At 45.4% G+C, this 22,180-nt stretch overlaps 2 protein-coding genes across 2 annotated transcripts; both read right to left on the bottom strand.

Moving 5' to 3' along the window:
- Positions 1-5,109: 5,109 nt before the first annotated feature.
- Positions 5,110-7,938, bottom strand: LOC123729172 (ABC transporter G family member 25). The gene is made up of 4 exons (XM_045703376.1): positions 7,724-7,938; positions 7,105-7,275; positions 5,644-5,772; positions 5,110-5,345 (listed from the first exon to the last, which is right to left on the bottom strand). Exons 2-4 carry the CDS (start codon positions 7,184-7,186, stop codon positions 5,110-5,112), a joined length of 447 nt encoding a protein of 148 aa, XP_045559332.1. The 5' UTR covers positions 7,187-7,275; positions 7,724-7,938.
- Positions 7,939-11,690: 3,752 nt separating this feature from the next.
- LOC123729173 (signal peptide, CUB and EGF-like domain-containing protein 3) lies at positions 11,691-13,139 on the bottom strand. Its single transcript, XM_045703377.1, has 5 exons — positions 12,833-13,139; positions 12,409-12,596; positions 12,046-12,166; positions 11,794-11,911; positions 11,691-11,706 (listed from the first exon to the last, which is right to left on the bottom strand). Exons 1-5 carry the CDS (start codon positions 13,137-13,139, stop codon positions 11,691-11,693), a joined length of 750 nt encoding a protein of 249 aa, XP_045559333.1.
- Positions 13,140-22,180: the final 9,041 nt, after the last annotated feature.

Below are 22,180 nucleotides of genomic sequence, written 5' to 3' on the forward strand. Positions count from 1 at the left end.
GAACACATGCTCCACGTCCGACAGGTCCTCCAGTGCGTCCTGGAGAACCAGCTTTTTGTGAAAGCGGAGAACGTTTCTTGGGATTTGCCAACTTCTATTGCCGCTTTATCCAGGGTTACAGCACCCTGGCTTCCCCCCTGTCTGCACTCACCTCTCCCAAGGTTCCATTCACATGGTCCCCAGCTGCTGAGCGGGCGTTCTGGGACCTCAAGCACTGCTTCACCACTGCTCCCATATCTTTTTATCCTGACCCGTCCCGTCAGTTTGTGGTGGAGGCCAATGCTTCGGATGTCAGAGTGGGAAATGTCCTGTCCCAGCGTTCTGCCCAGGACCTCAGGTACATCCCTGCACCTTCTTCTCCCATTGCTTCAATGCCACGGAGAAGAACTACAATGTGGGGAATCGTGAGTCTCAATTCCAAGCATGCTAGGTGGGCCCTGATTTTCACCCAGTTTAACTTCTCCCTCTCCTACCGACCAGAATCCAAGAACATCAAGCCAGAAGAGCTGTCACACCGCTATAGCCCCGCTGCTACACCCTCGGACTCCGAGACCATCCCTCCCACCTCGTGTCTGGCGACGGCACTCAGCTGGGGAATAGGGAAGCAAGTCCATGAGGCGCAGCGTTCCCAGCTGAACCCCGGGGATGGGCCCAGATATCCGGATGTTTGTGCCTGACTCTGTCCGCTTGTCTGTCCTGGAGTGGGCCCACTCCTCCAGACTCGCCTGTCACCCGGGCTCCTGTCGGACCCTGGCCTTTGTGCGACAACGCTTTTGGTAGCCTACCATGGTCCCGGACATCTCCGCGTTCGTTGCCACCTGCACGGTCTGTACGCAGAACAAGACTCCTCGCAAGTCTTCTTCAACCACTGCCTGTCCCTCACCATCCCTGGTCTCACATATCACTGGACTTCATCACGGGTCTTCCCCCGTCTGATGACAACACCGCCATCCTGACAGTAGTGGACCGGTTTTCCAAAGCCACCCACTTCATTCCTCTCACCAAGCTACCCTCTGCTTAAGAGACGGCCCAGCTCATGGTGCAGCACGTCTTCCGGATCCATGGACTCCCGGGGTACATGGTCTCAGACCTGGGCCCTCAGTTCTTATCCCGGTTCTGGAAGGCATTCTGCACGTTCATTGGGTCGTCAGCCAGCCTGTCCTCCGGGGTCCACCCGCAGTCCAACAGCCAGTCGGAGCGAGCCAATCAAGACCTGGAGACAACTCTTCGCTGCCTTCTCTCTGCCAACCCTACCACCTGGAGCCAGCAACTCATGTGGGTTGAATATGCCCGCAACACCCTCCCCTGCTCTGCCACTGGGCTCTCGCCTTTCGAGTGTTCCCTGGGATATCAGCCCCCGCTCTTCCCAGAGCAAGAGGAAGAGGTCGGCATACCCTCGGCCCAGATGTTTGTCCGCCGCTGTCGCCGTACCTGGAAGAGAGCCCGGTTGGCTCTTCTCAAGACCACCTCCGGGTATCAGCGACAAGCAGACTGCCACCGTACCCCAGCTCCCCGGTATCATCTTGGGCAGAGGGTATGGCTGTCCACTTGTGACCTGCCCCTCTGGGTGAGGTCCTGCAAACTTTCCCCCCGCTTTATTGGCCCTTTCCCCATCTCCAAGATCATTAGCCACTCTGCTGTTCATCTTCTTTTGCCCCATACCTTCTGTATTCATCCCACTTTTCATGTTTTCTCACAGCCCTTTGTCTCTTGTTTCCAGACCCCGAGCCTGCCTGCCATTCTGTACCTGCCTGACTCTGACCCATTTACTAATCTCTGCCTGTTCTGACCCCGAGCCTGCCTGCTGTTTTGTACCTTATTGACTCTGCCCTGGATTACGGACCTCTGTCTGCCTTTGACCTGTCTTTTGCCTGCCCCCTGTTTGGGTCAATAAACATCTGTGACTCTAGCTGTCTGCATCTGGGTCTTATCCTAAGTTCTGATATTGTCATCTCTTTGTTTATTGTGAGGAGTCTCTTCTGATTAACCTGTTTGGGCTAGGGGGCAGTATTGAGAATTTTGGAAAAATTTGTGCCCATTTTTAACTGCCTCCTACACCAACTCAGAAGCTAGAATATGCATATTATTGTTCAGGTTTGGATAGAAAACACCCTAAAGTTTCTAAAACTGTTTGAATGGTGTCTGTGAGTATAACAGAACTCCTATGGCAGGCAAAAACCTGACAAGGTTTCATGCAGGAAGTGGCCTGTCTGACAAGGAGTCGTGCGTCTTGCATCTGTTTATTGAAGAGTAAGGATCTTAGCTGTAACGTGACAATTCCCAGGGCTCCAATAGGCTCTCAGAACCGGGGAAAAACCTGAACGATGACGAGGCAGCCTCTGGCTGAAACAGATTATCGCCTTATCCAAGTGGCCGATCAGAGGACCATTGAATGAGGCACGTGCACGATCCGCCCCCGTGGAGAAATTTCATTCGGCTGTTAAGCTTATTGCAGATTCCCGGTCTGAATATTATCGCTTTTCTACGAGATAAATGGCATACAAATTGGTTTTAAACAGCGGTTGACATGCTTCGAAGTACGGTAATGGAATATTTAGACATTTTTTGTCACGCCATGCGCACGACCGTTATTTACCATTCGTATAGTGTCTAGAACGCACGAACAAAACAGAGGATATTTGGATATAACGATGGATTATTTGGGACCAAACCTACATTTGTTATTGAAGTAGAAGTCCTGGGAGTGCATTCTGACGAAGAACAGGAAAGGTAAGAACATTTTTCTTATAGGAAATAGGATTTTGGTGAAGGCTAATCTTGCCGGGTGTCTAAATAGCTAGCCGTGATGGCTGGGCTATGTACTTAGAATATTGCAAAATGTGCTTCATCCGAAAAGCTATTTTAAAATCGGACATATCGAGTGCATAGAGGAGTAATGTATCTATAATTCTTAAAATAATTGTTATGCTTTTTGTGAACGTTTATCGTGAGTAATTTAGCAAACTGTTAGTAAATTCCCCGGAAGTTTGCGGGGGTATGCTTTTTCTGAACGTCACATGCTAATGTAAAAAGCTGTTTTTTGATATAAATATGAACTTGATTGAACAGACATGCATGTATTGTATAACATAATGTCCTAGGTGTGTCATCTGATGAAGATCATAAAAGGTTAGTGCTGCATTTAGCTGTGGTTTGGGTTTTTGTGAAATTATATGCTAGCTTGAAAAATGGGTGTCTGATTATTTCTGGCTGGGCACTCTCCTGACATAATCTAATGTTTTGCTTTCATTGTAAAGCCTTTTTGAAATCGGACAGTGTGGTTAGATTAAGGAGAGTCTTGTCTTTAAATAGCTGTAAAATAGTCATATGTTTGAGAAATTGAAGTAATAGTATTTCAAACGATTCAAAAATCGCGCCACTGAATTCAGGTGGCTGTTACGTAGGTGGGACGAATTCGTCCCGCCTTGCCCATAGAGGTTAACTCTAAAGCAAGATAACTAGGTCTACCCCAATCATCTTCAACCCTATTCCTGGAGAACTACCGTCCTGTAGGTTTTAGCTCTAACCCTAATCTAGCACACCTGAATCGAATAATTAGCTGGTTGATTTGTTAAATCAGGTTGGTTCCAACTGGGGTTGGAGCAAAAAACCTACAGGAGGGTAGCTCTCCAGGAACAGGGTTGGAGAGCCCTGGTCTACACACATTAATATATGGCTTATGCTAGCGGTCCCCCAGCCACTGCTCCAGCCCATTCTAGACCTGGATGAGTTTCTGTTAGTGTTTGGAAGAAGATTGTGGTCCTGGTGATTGGTTTGAGGCAGGGATGGGCAACTTTGATGGGAGTGGGTGCCACAGAAGATCGGAAGTCATCATGACATCATATTTGTGTGTGTGTGACTATCTATGATGTGATGGGTCTATCTTCATATTTTATCAAGAAATCAATAAAAAATGTGTTGAAAAAAAATGAATAAGTTATACCTGCTTACCTTCTTCAAGACAGTAGAAGCCAGAAGGACACACCTCACATCGGTGCTGACCTTCACTAGGCTGGTAGCTGCCTGGGGCACAGGCTCTCTCTCTCACGCTACCCTGAAAGACCAGCAACACACAATTGTAATATGACATATAATACATAGTATGATATTAGTATGATTTAAGTTACCACTGTTATCTGTGGAATACGATTTTCCAAGAAGCAATGTACTGGACATGCATTCTAGGTGGTATGCTAGTACAGTATGGATATAGTAAATTAGCCATACTTATTACTGCACAAGCCCCGAGGACATTTGCACTAACCTCCTTGCAGAAATGACCAACTCCACACACATGTTGCGACGGTCTATCAGTGCTCTGTCCCCCTGGACAGTAGTAGCCAGCAGCACACTGACCGCTGGGCTCGACCAAGCCTATCTGATCGCAGTAATGACCAGGGGGGCAAGGCTGGCAATCGTCCACTGTGGACCCGCCTGATCGACCTAACAACACACAGTGGCACAGATCAGTTAGTCAGCATCAGAAAATCACATCAGACTGATCACATCAGACTAACACTCACATCAGACTGAGTGTTATAGAACATTGATTATATAGGATTTTAATTCCAAAACACAGATTAAATTGTGACCAACCTTTCTGTCATAGTAGCCACGGGGAGAATGTTTTTAAATGAACTATGTTTTCATATTCCACAGCACCAGTAAATAGCTAGCAGGGAGACAGCCAGTGGCGTACGTAAGGACATCAGGGTCAGGTTCAGTAGGCAAGAAAAGAAAGAAAACGGTTCCGAAATGGGGAAGTTCTGTCTGAATTTGTAAAATAAGAAACGCTCGATAGCAGGGTATGTGAGGACATCTCATCGACAACAACAACAGAGTGATGTGACTCTTCAACACTGATGAGGATTAGTACAAAACTTCCTGATAGCGTTAGCGACTTATTTTTAAAAAGCGGTGGCCTATCCTCCAATGTTTCACAGTATCCTGACCTATAGGATCCTTGCAGGATATTCAAAAATATCTAAATATCCTGCAATGATCGTCATAGTCAAAATATTAACCAGGGATCCATTAAACAGTGAAGCAACAGTGTTGTTGTAGCCTGGTCCCAGATTCTGTTTGTGCACAAACAGATTTCGGATCAGGCTAGTGTTTTTGTTTCTTACCCTTCAGGGTTCCAGGAGGGCAAGATAGAGGGAGAGGTGTGCCCTGGGGGCAGTAGTGTCCAGGGGGGCAGAGTGAGGCGTGAGGGGTCGTGGAACCCCTGGAGCAGAAATAGCCTGGGGTACAGAGGCCACTGGGGGCTTCCAGACCAGTCTGACCACAGTAGAAGCCAGTGTCACAGGGCTGAGGGTAGGCCGATCCTACAGGACAGTAGAAACCTGTAGGAAAGTCATACACATATTGTGGTTGATGCTATACATTGGTAGTGGATGAGGTGAGTTTAAACCCATACAATGTAAAGCACTTTGAAAACCTGGGAAAATAATTAATTAATCCAGTCCATTATTAGTATGCTCTACAAGAAAACACACTTTAATACAACACGGTTAAAAAAAAGCCTGACTATCTACTAAATAAAAAAGCTAGCTGTTTTTATGTTGCACAGTTTTTAAGTCTATTGGCATAAATAGAAGCAACCGTTTGAGTACAAGAGTTCACATAGCGAGCAATGCATACCTTTGGGACATACATCGCCTTTGAAGTTAGCACATTTATAAAGTGGGTTCCTGAGATGAGGTGTAGAGTCGGCCAAGGCCTGACCTGACCACGGCCTAGTTACGACATCCATCCAGCTCCTATCTCCATCTAAAAACGAACATGACGCAATAAACATATGTTTAGGCTATAACCTCCAACTGTAACTCATTTGCATTCACCTCCAAGCTCTACAGTCCATCATCTCAGAAGAACCCAGAACCAAATCTTACGTGTGTGCTGGCCAGCTATTTGACAGTCTGTTAGTAGAGACTATAGAGTCCATGACATTGGTTTACCTGTCGGAAGTGGATAGTCAACCAGCAAAAGAAAAACTTAATTTAGCCATAGCGGTCAAAATGAATTAATGGTTAAGGTTAGGTTTGTGAATGAGGGTTAGGTTAAATAGTTTGTAACGCAAACCATATGATCTTTCCAGAACCATATGATCTTTCCCAACCACTCCTGTCTTAGCCTCCAGTATATATGCTGCAGTAGTTTATGTGTCAGGGGGCTAGGGTCAGTCTGTTATATCTGGAGTATTTCTCCTGTCTTATCCGGTGTCCTGTGTGAATTTAAGTATACTCTCTCTAATTCTTTCCTTCTCTCTCTCGGAGGACCTGAGCCCTAGGACCATGCCTCAGGACTACCTGGCCTGATGACTCCTTGCTGTCCCCAGTCCACCTGGCCGTGCTGCTGCTCCAGTTTCAACTGTTCTGCCTGCGGCTATGGAACCCTGACCTGTTCACCGGACGTGCTACCTGTCCCAGACCTGCTGTTTACAACTCTCTAGAGACAGCAGGAGCGGTAGAGATACTCTGAATGATCGGCTATGAAAAGCCAACTGACATTTACTCCTGAGGTGCTGACCTGTTGTACCCTCGACAAGCACTGTGATTATTATTATTTGACCCTGCTGGTCATCTATGAACATTTGAACATCTTGGCCATCTTCTGTTATAATCTCCACCAGGCACAGCCAGAAGAGGACTGGCCACCCCTCTTAGCCTGGTTCCTCTCTAGGTGTTTTCCTAAGTTCTGGATTTTCTAGGGAGTTATTCCTAGCCACCATGCTTCTATAACTGCATTGCTTGCTGTTTTGGGGTTTTAGGCTGGGTTTCTGTACAGCACTTTGTGACATCAGCTGATGTAAGAAGGGCTTTATAAATACATTTGATTTGATTTGATTTTTGTGAGAGAAACAGCTCAGAAGATCCTCACTCGTCTCACAAAAAACGACCGCTCCCAACCATTGCACTGAAAGTCTCTAGCTTAAACACAGACTTTAATTGATAAAAAGTATTACAGTAAGGTACTTAATTGTTACCCAGAAACGATTTGATATTGACATAAAAACATCTGCATTGGGCCTTTAACATTGGGTTAGCGTACCGGCCGTCTGCCACCATTTATTTTCTGATGGTCAAATATACACTGCCTTACCTGTATCTATACTGTTAGGTGAGCAGGAAGTGTTGTGTAACCAGGAACAAAGGTCATGGTTAGTAGGATGGACCTTTATCATGCCACAAAGGCAGCTGAGCTGGGAGGAGTTAGCCTGGGGTGTAGCACTGTCTGCACCTCCACTACAGTAGAAACCAGGGGAGCAAGGACCTACAGTATAGAGGAGCGTGGCATTGACGTGAACATAAAACAAGGTACAAACTTGATATAAAACATGAAATTACAAATGTGCAAATGAGCCTAATTGTATGATATGTAGCCACATATTTTTCTTCCTGGTCACATGACTAAATGCCGGGGCCCTGGTTTGACGGAAACCATTTACCTTTTAAGAACGAAACGGAAGCAAGCAAAGCAAACGGAACAGGGAGGGACATAGATCAATTTGTCCAATAGAAACTTTTGTTTGCTTATTCAGTTTCAAGTAAACGGTTTCTGTTGTAAAACGTTTTACAGTTTTACAACATACGAAACATTTTGCAACAGAATCTGCGTAATGATTACACCCCTGGTGACCTGACCAGGAAAAACTCCAGGCACTAGTTTCATTTAGTCATTAGTTGATATGAGAGAGGCAATGTTGAGAGTTTTTCCACACCTGTGAATTGTGAGGAGCCTGGGTTGAGGCAGTATCGTCCTGGGGGACAAGGGTAGCAGCGGGAGGGGGATGAAGCACCCCTCTCTGGAAGGTAGCTACCCACAGAACAGGGCCTGGGCGACCCACTACCCTCAGGGCAGTAGTGTCCTAGAGGGCAGACATCCCCAAAGGTCTGGGAGACTGGATCAGGAATAGTAGCTCCACGGGAACAGAAGTGGCCTTTCAGACATACAGGAGGAAAGACAACGAACAGCTAGTCAATAAAAACAGAAACCAAGATTGCCATCACCTAAGGCAGTGGTATTCAAAGTCAGGGTCACGACGGTGGAACTGCAGTGGGGTAGCCAAAATAAAAACAATTACGAGAACAGATTATTGCATGGGACAATATGCAAACGTTTTTTGAGAAAGATGTATTCATTGGTTTCTTTTCATTTTGATTAGATTGTGTCATTAGATTTGGGGTGGGGTCACGAGAAATTCTGCCGGAAAAAAACGCAGTCCCCCAAGCAGATGGGTAATGCCTGAAACAATATCTTATTCAAATGTTATTCAAACGTTATTACTGTATAGTGTGTCTAACCTGGAGAGCATGGGCAGTCTGAAATGGTATGATATTAAAACGTTATTAAAACATTATCCTGTGTTGACCTGGAGAGCAGGGTCCTGAGGGAGAGGTGAGAGCACTGCTGTTGCAGTAGAGCCCAGGAGGGCATGGAGAACACTCCCTCTGAGATGCTCTCCCCTCAGCCTGACTCACACTGCCAGCTGGGCACGGTGCTGGGACAGAGGTACCCTCCACACAGTAAAAACCTGGAACAGAAAAGTAAAGAGTGAAGCTGGCTGGAATAGAATGTTCTTTATTATCAATAAGTCGTTTTTACCAAAGACATAAAGACATAAAAGCTATGCTAAAAGGATGACAAATTTCATGTAGTGTGGAATCGAGCCGGGTCCAGATGGGTTTGTGCCATCTTGCCAACACTGTGACAATGACCCTAAGACAGCACAAACAGATCTGAGACCAGGCTATCTGAACGGGCTAGCTGAAAAGGGTGGATTTCCAAGTTAGGATTTAGGCCGAATAGCATCGAAAATAAGACTTTTATGTGTTAGAAGAGTGTCCTTGAATCATACAGGCAAACATGGTAGGCACCTGGTGGGCAGGTCTTGCATGTAGACTGACCAGTCAAAGACTGATAGGTGCCAGGGGCACAGATAACAGGCTTGGCACTTCCATACGGGCACGAATGACCAGACGGGCACTGACATTCTAAACACAGTGCAACAAAACAGGAAACAGAAGCAAACGTTATAAATATTCAATTAGGTGTCATGGCAACGCTATTGGATTATTTTACCCCTGCTGGGAGACCCTGTGGACTGCAGGGAGAAGTGGGTGTAATGACTGTGGAAGCATGGAGGACTTGCATCATACTATTTATGGAGGCTATTTATGAACCTGGCTGATGAGGAAATGAATCCAATGAAATTGAGAGTGTTCATGCACATTCAATTTGACACAGAAAACAGACAAATGAAAAAGAAAGTCACACACATCTGTTCTTGAGCGTGCAACTTTCTTTTTCATTTGTATAGTTTATTTTCCGTTAATCAGCACCTCACCAAAGGAGGAAATAGACAAAAAAAATAACACTTTTGGCTAGCACAGAGCCATTCTGTATGTGCAGCAGCCAACTTTTCTTTTGTTAATTGTCATGCCATACAAACAATGAGTGGACATTATCCCCATTTATCTACAGTGATTCACCCATCCCTGGCTTTCTCCTTCTCTCCCTGGCTGATGAGTACTCTGAGAAGAATGAGATTGCACATAATAACCAGCAGTATGGAGCAAACAATCAAGTTTGTTTTATAAAGCCCTTTTTATATGAGCAGATGTCACAGAGTGCTTTACAATGACCCTGCTCAGACCCCAAAGAGCAGGCAAAGCAAAAGCACAGCGGCCAGCCTAACAAAAAAAAAGGAAGAAACCTAGGGAGGAACCAGGCCCTTCTCTTCCTAGCTGTACCCGGTTTACCTGGTTGATGCCCTGATACAGCGCCTGTTGGACAGAACCAACCCTGGGGACAGCGGAGGTCTGTGGTGGTCTGCCCCCACACAGGGCAGTAGAATCCAGACGGACAAGCCTCACAGTCTGCCTCTGATTGACCACCATATCCACCCAGAAAGGTGCCTGGAATAGAGGAAATAGAGGGGGGGGGGGTTAATCTCGGTTAACTTGGAAGTAAAATATTGCGTAATCTGTCCACGAGAGTTTAGAGGGCGGAAATGCTCTACTATATCTTGTAATTGCGTCTAATTTGATCATCGTTCCACAGAAAGACCATCCTTTTACCAACGAGTGACATAATGTAGCCTGCCAAGAGTCTGTCTTGTGTCTGACAACTTGGAGCACTAAATGAACAGTTTATTCAATCTAGCGACAGTCGTAGACACTTAACATAAATCATGCTGCGAAACAAAGAAAAGATCTATTTCTGGTCTAGCATGGTCTAATCTTGTTAACGGACCACATCACGTGTTATAGAAAGTGGCACAAACACACATGCACGCACTACACACGCACTACACACACACACACACACACACACACACACACACACACACACACACACACACACACACACACACACACACACACACACACACACACACACACTAGATAGAAATAGCATAGCAATGCCACATCGATCACGAGTGACAGTGACAGATTACATTTTCTAATGAGCTGCCTTAATGACAGCTTTATTGTTACACCTATTAGGTTCTATTGCCCTTGGAACTTGTCTGAGTGCATTATAATATAGTGTACCTGGTGGGCAGGGTATTGGCTGAGCTGTCCCAATCGGACAGTAGTGGCCTCCTGGACACAGGTCTCCATTGATCTGTTCCAAGACCTCTCCATCACGAGGAGGATATACAGAAGTTGCATTTCCTGTACAACATATGTTATGTCATTATCATTAGTGGGGCCTGGAGTTTTACCTGACTCCATGACCTGTCAAAGAAATAGCCAGGGTGCTAGATCTAGACCATTACTTTAGACCAGAGTTTTTCCTGGTTAGGTCACACATAGTCAGGAAAAACTCCTGTCTCTACTCATTTTGAATGAATCTGCCGTTTTCAAACCTCTCCTTGGGGACCCACAGACATTTCACAATTTTGTTGGAGCCCTGAACTAGAATACCTGATTCAAGTACTTGTTGCATTATTACTTGTTGCATTATGATTTGGCATGGGGGTTCTGGATCCTATTGGGCAGTAGAACCCAGCGCTGCAGGGACCAGATGGTGAGGCAAGGCCAAAGTCTGCACAGTACTGCCCAGGCACACAGGGCTGGCACGCATCCACAGACACTGCCCCTGCACAGCAAACACACCAGAACACATGGAGTTCATTTCCATAGTAATATTATATATTACATTTATTAATTGTCATAATTTTCATATAATTCATATAATTCAGGGCTTCCATTCAGTCATATGTAATCAATATGAATGTGTTCATTTTATAGGAAAGATAATGACAAACCTATAATTTATAAGGGCCATATACAGCAACCACGCTTACATAAATGTGATACATAAAGTAGAGGATATATAAAAAAAGATCTTCATATTGAAATGTCCCCAATTTAAATGTCACCTTCTAAGGAGCTGAAAGTGCCAGATGGGCAGAGAAGCATGTGACTGGTACCCAGTGGGCAGTAGGACCCAGCGATGCATTTTCCACCTGTAGGATCTCCAGCTGGCTGAGAAGTAACAGAACCTTGGATACAAAGGTACCTAGAGGAGGGAAGGAGGGAGAGAGGTAGAGGGAAAGAGAGAGAGAAAATAGAAAGAGAGAAAGAATGAGATAGAAAAAACAAGAAAGGTATAGATGGAGAGAGTGAAAATAGAGGAAGAAACGGGAACACAAGTATAGAGACAACACAACATAAATCTCAAGGACCATACATGCTGAACCAGAGATACGATTCAACATGTTGTTTTTTTAATAACGCTGCCACCCACCCAGGAGAGCATTGCCCAGTAGGCACTGCCAACCCTGCAGAGCTGCAGTACTTCCCTGGAGGGCAGGGCACACACCCACTCTTATTAGATGTGCTGGTCTGCCCACTAAACGTGCCAGCTGGGCATGGGTACTCCACACCAGACCGTGTGCCTAAAGAACAACAAAAAAAATCACACACAGATGCCATATAGTCTAGTGTCATTCTCAGCAATTTCTTCGCCACTATGGTATGCATGGCACTTATTTCAATACAGACAAATAGTACAGTGCCCTATATGCACTACCTGGGGGGCAGTAGTGTCCCTTCAGACAAGGGGTTGGCATGTGTGTTCCCGCCCCCTGTTCTGTGTTAGGATGTACTGAGCCTGCACAGTAAAACCCTGCTGGACAGGTAAAACACTCTGCCTGTGAAAGAGATGACAGAGAATATAGTAATTAACACGCAGCATTCAGTGTATGTAGTCTGGAGTTTATTTCTGACCAGACCAGGATTTATTTTAAGCGCAGTTAAAACCTACAATTAGGGCCCTGAGTTTTTCCTGGTTAGATTACATGGTCAAGAAAAGCTCCTGGCCCTACAAACTGTTCAGCTTTACTAGACCGGTGGTGAAGATGAAATATACTGCTATGAATGTCCTCCGCCCTACCTGCCCAGGTTGATCCTGGTAAGTCCCTGGCACACAGGGAACCTGGATGGCACTGCCAAGTGGGCACATATGCCCAGCTGAGCAGGTGATAGATCCAGGGAGGCTGGAGTTGTGTCTGTATGGGCAGTAGGAGCCAGCCGGGCAGAGATGAGAAGGGAGGGAGAGCCCTCTGCTGGCACAAATGAACCCTGCATTTGAGAGAGAAGTCTTCACTGTTGCGCAATATAAAAGGAGGCCAACTAAAGTCTTTTTTTTTATGCCAGTCAAATATAAATCGCTATTCAAATTGAATTGAAATAGCTTTTCCTCCCTGAAGAAACTGCATGTGCAGTATATCAGTCAAATATCCATCAGAATATGTTTCTTCATAAGATAAAGAATAGTGGTTTGTACTTCAAATAAAATGTGTTTGATCAGCACCAACCTGCAGGGCAGGGCAGGCAGTCAGAGAGTTGTGTGTTCCTGGTGGTGTTGCTGTAATATCCTAGAGGACAGGGACGTGGCGCTGCAGCCAAGCCCTCTGGACAGTAATGACCTTGGGGACACCGTTCACCGGTCACACCGTCTTCTGGTTTCGGGGATACTGCTCCAGAGTGGCAAAGATAGCCAGTGATGCATTGGCCCGATACGGCACTCAGTCCAGGAAAGCCACAGAAAAACCCTGAGAAAAGGAGGTAGGACCAATCAGACCAGGGCCTGTTTTCATCTGATCTTGGATCAGGTCCTCCCATTCCATGTAAGCTTATTCATTATAATCTAGGCAAACTGATCTTAGACCAGCACTCAATCAGACCAGGATCACTAGATAGATCTCCTTTTAAAATAGCTATAAAAATGGGGCAGTGGGTGAATGTGGCATTCGCTTGCACCTCAAACATGTTAAATGTTAAGAAATGTTTAAATAAAAGGCCTGTGTAGTTCTATCAGTTACTATATGTATACCTGTACAGATGATGTACAGTTGGGTTAACTTATACAGTCCAGCAAAAATAACCTACGTTTCAAAATGGAAGTCACTGCACTGCCAGGGGCCTATTTAAGAAAGTATTTCATTATAATGGTTATTGTACAATGTTGTTAGATTATGGCTAATGAGTTTGACGCTTGGCTTCACCCTGGGTGAGTTGGTGGTATTAATGATGTGCATTACCTCAGCACAGGCATCTTGAAAAGTAACTTTTTGACATCTAGAACTGTTTGATATATTAAAAGAATTAGAAATAAGATGAAATAGACAATAACAACCAGATAGATATGTGTACAACCTGGGGGGCATGGCAGGCAGTCCTGTGGACTGCCCATCCTAGTGTGTGGGTTGCTGGTCCCAGCAGGGCATGGGTACTGGTACTGAGAGGAGGTGCCAGTTGGGCAGTAATGACCCGCGGGGCACTCATTGGTTTCATGGAGGGAGCTGTTGCCAGGACAGTAATAACTGGAGAAAAGGAAAGAAATACTATATGCAAGAAGCTGGGATCTGATTGATCATAATACACACCCAAGGGAGAACTCGCACACACGCACGTGACACACACACTCTCTCTCTCTCTCTCTCTCTCTCCGGGAATCAAAAATGTGGGCATAATAATTTGTCAGATTTCATTATGTACTCCATAAAGGCAGATCTTAGAAAGAGGAACAGGCTCGGAGCTGTAGATATTACATAATAGATCTCTAACCTTTATTTAACTAGGCAAGTCCTACAAATTCTTATTTAAAATGACGGCCTAGTTGTAAATCCCCCCCAGCCAAACCCTTCCCTAACTTGGACGACACTGGCCAATTGAGCGCCGCCCGATGGGACTCCCTATCACAGCCGATTGGGATACAGCCTGGGATCGAACCTGGGTCTGTAGTGACACCTCTAGCACTGCCTTAGACCGCTGCGCCACTCGGGAGTCAAAGATAAAACAACATGATTCAATAATATTATCTTCACAGCTTTAATCCCATGGAGCCTATGGGCATGTGTGTGCACACTGAGTGTGTGACTTTGTTAGAGCAGTATTAGAGAGAAGTAGCTCTGAGGGAGCAGTGTGTGTGTGTGTAACCATACCCCTGGGGACAGGGGCTGCAGCTGGATCGACCCTCCTCTAAACTGACGGCTCCCTGGGGACACTCTCGCGGAGCTGACGAACCCTTAGAGCAAAAATAACCTGCGTGTGAGAAATAGGTAACAATGAGTGGAGAGAGAAAAACAGAGAGAGAGAGAGAAGTAGAGAAAGACACACAGGGATAGAGAGAGACCGAGACAATAGGGGCAACAGAGACAGCACTTTGGGGAGAAAGAAGATTGAGGAAAACGAAGAGAGAGAGAGAATGAGAGAAAAGAGAAGAGAGATGGAGACAGTATTCTGGGGAGTCCTTTAAATTTGCGAACCCAGGGGAGGTGTGGATTGGTGAGTTACCTCGTGGACACGGCCCTCCTCGGCTGTCTCTGATAGGGCTGTTGGGGAAAACTGCTCCACGGCGACAATAAAAACCTTCCCAGCATTCCCCTGTAGGCGCTGTTAGCCGAGACGCATCACAGTAATAACCTGGGGAGCAGGGCCGGCAGTCGTTCTATGGGAGAAGGTCGAGCATAGCAACAACAGCTCAGGCTGCAGTCACTGTGCTGTGGTCTTGGGAGGAAATGTCAGGAATATTGAGCGTATTGAGCCTTGAGAAACTAATATACCTGGGAGACTAGTTTGGTCAGGTTGCTGAATGTGCCAATGGGGCAAGGTTGAGGATCGATGGTGCCTCTAGGGCAGTAGTGACCTGCAGGGCATGGTCCTCCACCTGAAGCAAAGACAGTACAGTGTCTCATCAAACAGATCCAATGTGCATGTGAGTTGTAATAGAAGGAGCCACAGTCACACTTTAAACAAACTGTAACTTTAAAATCTTTATGTACCCTTCATAGATCATTTATACGGCCTTAGATGCTTTAGAAACCATTCATAGGCTAATTTCATTATAATGGATGACAAAAGGGTTATGCTACATTTGGCATATCACCAGATGTGAAGACCTTTGCTCATAAAATATTTACGAAGCATATATATAGTTCTCATGAAGACATTATGAACATTCTATGAATTCTTTATAAGTTGTAGTCAATTTAAAGTGCGACCAGAGCCATTATTAAAGTGCGACCAGAGCCATATCAAGACTGTTTCAAGGACAGCTTTTTTCCATCTACGTAACATTGCAAAAATCAGAAATTTTCTGTCCAAAAATGACGCAGAAAAATTAATCCATGCTTTTGTTACTTCTAGGCTGGACTACTGCAATGCTCTACTTTCCGGCTACCCGGATAAAGCACTAAATAAACTTCAGTTAGTGCTAAATACGGCTGCTAGAATCCTGACTAGAACCAAAAAATTTGATCATATTACTCCAGTGTTAGCCTCCCTACACTGGCTTCCTGTTAAGGCAAGGGCTGATTTCAAGGTTTTACTGCTAACCTACAAAGCATTACATGGGCTTGCTCCTACCTATCTTTCCGAATTGGTCCTGCCGTACATACCTACACGTACGCTACGGTCACAAGACGCAGGCCTCCTAATTGTCCCTAGAATTTCTAAGCAAACGGCTGGAGGTAGGGCTTTCTCCTATAGAGCTCCATTTTTATGGAATGGTCTGCCTACCAATGTGAGAGACGCAGACTCAGTCTCAACCTTTAAGTCTTTACTGAAGACTTATCTCTTCAGTAGGTCCTATGATTAAGTATAGTCTGGCCCAGGAGTGTGAAGGTGAACGGAAAGGCTGGAGCAACGAACCGCCCTTGCTGTCTCTGCCTTGCCGGTTCCCCTCTTTCCACTGGGATTCTCTGCCTCTAACCCTTTTACAGAGGCTGAGTCACTGGCCTACTGGTGTTCTTCCATGCCGTCCATGGGAGGGGTGCGTCACTTGAGTGGGTTGAGTCACTGACGTGGTCTTCCTGTCTGGGTTGGCGCCCCCCCCCTTGGGTTGTGCCATGGCGGAGATCGTTGTGGGCTATACTCGGCCTTGTCTTAGGACGGTAAGTTGGTGGTTGGAGACATCCCTCTAGTGGTGTGGGGGGCTGTGCTTTGGCAAAGTGGGTGGGGTTATATCCTGCCTGTTTGGCCCTGTCCGGGGTATCATCGGATGGGGCCACAGTGTCTTCTGATCCCTCCTGTCTCAGCCTCCAGTATTTATGCTGCAGTAGTTTATGTGTCGGGGGCTAGGGTCAGTCTGTTACATCTGGAGTATTTCTCTTGTCTTATCCGGTGTCCTGTGTGTATTTAAATATGCTCTCTCTAATTCTCTCTTTCTCTCTTTCTGTCTTTCTCTCGGAGGACCTGAGCCCTAGGACCATGCCTCAGGACTACCTGGTATGATGACTCCTTGCTGTCCCCAGTCCACCTGGCCGTGCTGCTGCTCCAGTTTCAACTGTTCTGCCTGCGGCTGTGGAACCCTGACCTGTTCACCGGACGTGCTTGTTGCACCCTCGACAACTACTATGATTATTATTATTTGACCATGCTGGTCATTTATGAACATTTTAACATTTTAACATTTTGACCATGTTCTGTTTTAATATCCACCCTGCACAGCCAGAAGAGGACTGGCCACCCCTCATAGCCTGGTTCCTCTCTAGGTTTCTTCCTAGGTTTTTGGCCTTTCTAGGGAGTTTTTCCTAGGGAGTTTTTCCTAGCCACCGTGCTTCTTTCACATGCTTTGCTTGCTGTTTGGGGTTTTAGGCTGGGTTTCTGTACAGCACTTTGAGAATATCAGCTGATGTACAAAGGGCTATATAAAAATAAATTTGAATTTGAATTTGAATTTGAATTAGATAGCGACTGTCCAACATGAATGGTGCATCACCTGCAGAGTGAAAGGAAGGCTGTGGAGAGGTGTTTCCGTTGGAGCAGTAATACCCCTCCAGGCACTGTCCTGTGACTGAGGTGCCATTCCTAAGTGGACAGTAATGGCCACCGTCACACTGCCTGCACTGGCTGATGGATGTCAAGCCCAGCTCAGGGCTGTATGTGCCCTCTGGACAAGCTCTCAAGTCATATCCTGTTCCCTCGGGACAGTAAAAACCTAGAGGGCAAAGAAGAAAAAAAGATTGGACTTTTCTTGGTGCAAGAGTACGAACCAATGTGCCACTCAATCAAAAGTTCCACTTTTTCTCACTGTGGGGTGCTGTGATTATACAGTATAGATAGATGCCGATTTTCATATCCTTATCAATGTAGTCTCGTAATGAGCGGTGGTGGAAAAAGTACCCAATTGTCATACTTGAGTAAAAGTAAAGATGCCTTAAATCACTTAAGTAAAAGTGAAAGATATCAAGTAAAATACTACTAGAGTTAAAGTCTAAAAGTATTTGGTGTTAAATATACTTAAGTATCAAAAGTACATGTAAAAGTATAAATAATTTCAAATTCCTTATAATAAAAGCTGCAATATGTAACTTTTTGGCCAAGCTGACCAAATTCACATAGAAAAGTGTGTTATAGATCTGTTATTCCCATCATAAGCAAATCTAAGAAGCGGTAGAGCTGTTCTATGTCTGCTATTTCGATGCTTCCCGTTCTTAAGTTACTCTTTTGCTTCTTTTACATTCGGATTTGTACACCAGCTTCAAATAGCTGAAAATACAATTGTTTTGGTTATAGAAAATATACTGCTCAAAAAAATAAAGGGAACACTTAAACAACACATCCTAGATCTGAATGAAAGAAATAATCTTATTAAATACTTTTTTCTTTACATAGTTGAATGTGCTGACAACAAAATCACACAAAAAGAATCAATGGAAATCCAATTTATCAACACATGGAGGTCTGGATTTGGAGTCACACTCAAAATTAAAGTGGAAAGCCACACTACAGGCTGATCCAAGTTTGATGTAATGTCCTTAAAACAAGTCAAAATGAGACTCAGTAGTGTGTGTGGCCTCCACGTGCCTGTATGACCTCCCTACAATGCCTGGGCATGGTCCTGATGAGGTGGCGGATGGTCTCCTGAGGGATCTCCTCCCAGACCTGGACTAAAGCATCCGCCAACTCCTGGACAGTCTGTGGTGCAACGTGGCGTTGGTGGATGGAGCAAGACATGATGTCCCAGATGTGCTCAATTGGATTCAGGTCTGGGGAACGGGCGGGCCAGTCCATAGCATCAATGCCTTCCTTTTGCAGGAACTGCTGACAAACTCCAGCCACATGAGGTCTAGCATTGTCTTGCATTAGGAGGAACCCAGGGCCAACCGCACCAGCATATGTTCTCACAAGGGGTCTGAGGATCTCATCTCGGTACCTAATGGCAGTCAGGCTACCTCTGGCGAGCACATGGAGGGTTGTGCGGCCCCCCAAAGAAATGCCACCCCACACCATGACTGACCCACCGCCAAACCGGTCATGCTGGAGGATGTTGCAGGCAGCAGAACGTTCTCCACGGCGTCTCCAGACTCTGTCAGGTCTGTCACGTGTTCAGTGTGAACCTGCTTTCATCTGTGAAGAGCACAGGGCGCCAGTGGCTAATTTGCCAATCTTGGTGTTCTCTGGCAAATGCCAAACATCCTGCACGGTGTTGGGCTGTAAGCACAACCCCCACCTGTGGACGTCGGGCCCTCATACCACCCTCATGGAGTCTGTTTCTGACCGTTTGAGCAGACACATGCACATTTGTGGCCTGCTGGAGGTCATTTTGCAGGGCTCTGGCAGTGCTTCTCCTGCTCCTCCTTGCACAAAGGCAGAGGTAGCGGTCCTGCTGCTGGGTTGTTGCCCTCCTACGGCCTCCTCCACGTCTCCTGATGTACTGGCCTGTCTCCTGGTAGCGCCTCCATGCTCTGGACACTACGCTGACAGACACAGCAAACCTTCTTGCCACAGCTCGCATTGATGTGCCATCCTGGATGAGCTGCACTACCTGAGCCACTTGTGTGGGTTGTAGACTCCGTCTCATGCTACCACTAGAGTGAAAGCACCGCCAGCATTCAAAAGTGACCAAAACATCAGCCAGGAAGCATAGGAACTGAGAAGTGGTCTGTGGTCCCCACCTGCAGAACCACTTCTTTATTGGGGGTGTCTTGCTAATTGCTTATAATTTCCACCTGTTGTCTATTCCATTTGCACAACAGCATGTGAAATGTATTGTCAATCAGTGTTGCTTCCTAAGTGGACAGTTTGATTTCACAGAAGTGTGATTGACTTGGAGTTACATTGTGTTGTTTAAGTGTTCCCTTTATTTTTTTGAGCAGTGTATATTTCACAGTGGTTTAGATGGCACAATGATTCTCTACACTATACTTGCTTGTTTTGTCACATAAAGTAAATTTTGGCGAACTATTAGTATTTTAGCAACCAGGAAATGGAGGAGTAATTTCTGCATAGTGAATCTTTAAGCAAACCAGATTGCACAGTGTTCTTGTTTTTGCAAATTACAGATGGCCAGGGACACACTCCAACACTCAGACATCATTTATAAACAAAGCATTTGTGTTTAGTGAGTCCGCCAGATCAGAGGCAGTAGGGATGACCAGGGATGTTGTCTTGATGAGTGCATGAAATGGAAAATGTTCATGTCCTGCTAAGCAGTTCAAAATGAGTACTTCTGGGTGTCAGGGAAAATGTATGGAGTAAAAAGTGAATTAAAGTACAGATACCCTAAAAAGGTTTATTAAGTAATGAGGGACACCGTATTGTTGTTTGAGAGACCTAGAATAGCTGGTGTCGAGGGTTTTTAATCAATGATATCTTCTATTCGTTTTTCAACTTATGTTTGAAAATATAATAATTGCTTTACTGACCTGCAGGACACAGTTGTAGGGTGCCTGACACACAATACCAGCCAGGGGTACAGGGCTCACATTGAGTTGCATGTGTTACAATCATATACGTCCCTGGATCACAGGACAACGGCTGAGTGGTTCCTACGGGACAATAGTGACCCTCTAGACAGGGTCCGCCTGTAGGGCCATCAGTGGGAGTGGGTGTCACTGCTCTCTCAAGACAATAATATCTGCACAGAAAAGGAAGAACACATGTTAACTGAACTACTGAATAAAAAAAACGAATACTCTATCTTTTGTCAGATTATCTACCCTTTTTCCCTGAGTGTATCCTTGTTTACTCCCCATGGAACAACGGTGTAAGAAATACGACTCCCCTTCTTACATCAATCAAATGCTTGATGTAGTTATATAGTATAAAGTATAACTATGTTTTTGGTGAACTATCCTTTTAAATCCACGAGGGGGAGTAAGAAAAGTCCCACTTCAGGGGAAAGGGGTAGGGAATTGGAACTCAGCCTGTGTATGAGTGAGACAGTGTTGGGTGTATACCCTCCAGTGCAAGACCCAGTGGGAGCGGTGAGGCTGATAGAGTCACAGTAGAGTCCTCCAGGGCAGGGTCGGCACTCTTCCTGGTTCGCCAGGCCAGTACTGTTAGACCAGGTACCCAAAGGACAGGGCACAGGGGCAGGGGTACCTGCAGAGCAGATCCAGAGAAATCTCAATGCCTACAATGTCGTAGCAACTGATGTGTTGTAGAATCACATCATAAACTGTATACACAAAGCTATTGACGGATGCAGCAGTATACACTATGCAGCGAGATTACTTGTCCGAAACCTCCAGTCAGTTTATAGCAGTACTGTAATGATCAAACTGGTCAGATGCAGTATTAATACTGAGTATATGATGCATAATCTCTAAGCTACTCAATGTAAAATAACAAGTATTTGAGAGCTACGCAGTAGGAGTAGGAACAGAGAGCTACCTGAGGGGCAGTATTGCCCAGCAGGACACAGAAAGCCTGAGAGGCCATCCACAGGACTGGGGGAGTACGCCCCCTCCCTGCACCAGAAGCCAGCGTTGCAGTAACCTACATACAAATCATCAATGTTTGCTTCTTCCTGCTGTTCAGTACCTGTCACACTGCATTGCATTACCAAGCACAGGAGCCAAGGTCTGGTTATGTCACGATGAGTTAACTTAACTTCCAATATATATATATATACTGTATATATAGCTCCCATAAAATAATATAGATATATTTTATTCTATTTTGAGCATACAATATAGCTCAATATTTGTATTATGTATTTTATATAGTCTTTTTTGCTAATCATTATCAAGGGTGACTGTATAGTTGATGTGAAACTGGGTGAGAAAAAGAGAAGTGTCACAAAAATAGGTGATACATCAATAACCCATATCCCAATTATCTCTCCTTCCTCCCAAAATGTGCACATGTCCACTTCCCTTTACTGATTATACCAGGAAATGACTGGTATTGGAAATGTAGTGAAAACTCCCACTAGACCATGGCTCCACCAATCCAATGCTTTTAGATTTGTGGGAAGTAGTGAACGAGTGCACGCTTCAGGAGAAAGAAGATCTATCTCACCTGCAGGTTCAGCGAGTCCCATGGTAGGACAGAACTGTCCTGGAGGACAGAGCATGCAGCCTGTCAAGCGGTCTATTCGCTCTCTGGGGTTGAATGAGCCTGGGGGGCAGGGGTTCTGGGTGGCCAAGACGGTGCCTGGGGGGCAGTAATGTCCTTTAGGGCAGGGCCGAAGCACCGAGGCATTCGCCAGGCCCAACCTCAGGTCACAGTAATAACCTAGAAGGAAAAATACAGTGTGTTGTTTATGTATTTTAGTACACAACATTGATCAATAATTAGCTTGCTAATATCTGTCCTGGGTCATTTCTGACCATGTGACCTGACTGTGGGTCCTTGTAATTGACTATAACTAGGGTCCAGAGTTGTATAGGTTATAACTAGGGTCCAGAGTTTTTCCTGGTCAGGTCACATAG

The sequence above is a fragment of the Salmo salar genome, chromosome ssa20, assembly GCF_905237065.1.
Source record: "Salmo salar chromosome ssa20, Ssal_v3.1, whole genome shotgun sequence".
Taxonomy (NCBI): domain Eukaryota; kingdom Metazoa; phylum Chordata; class Actinopteri; order Salmoniformes; family Salmonidae; genus Salmo; species Salmo salar.

Coding starts and splice junctions, on each gene's coding strand:
- LOC123729172 (XM_045703376.1), bottom strand. CDS start 7,186: ATGATAAAGGTCCATCCTACTAACCATGACCTTTGTTCCTGGTTACAC. Junction 5,773..7,104: donor ACCTAACAGTATAGATACAG/GTAAGGCAGTGT, acceptor GTTCGTTTTTAG/ATGGAGATAGGAGCTGGATG. Junction 5,346..5,643: donor AGGCGATGTATGTCCCAAAG/GTATGCATTGCT, acceptor ACTTTCCTACAG/GTTTCTACTGTCCTGTAGGA.
- LOC123729173 (XM_045703377.1), bottom strand. CDS start 13,139: ATGGGAGGACCTGATCCAAGATCAGATGAAAACAGGCCCTGGTCTGAT. Junction 12,597..12,832: donor CTGCCTGCCCTGCCCTGCAG/GTTGGTGCTGAT, acceptor TCTCAAATGCAG/GGTTCATTTGTGCCAGCAGA. Junction 12,167..12,408: donor ACCAGGATCAACCTGGGCAG/GTAGGGCGGAGG, acceptor TCTCTTTCACAG/GCAGAGTGTTTTACCTGTCC.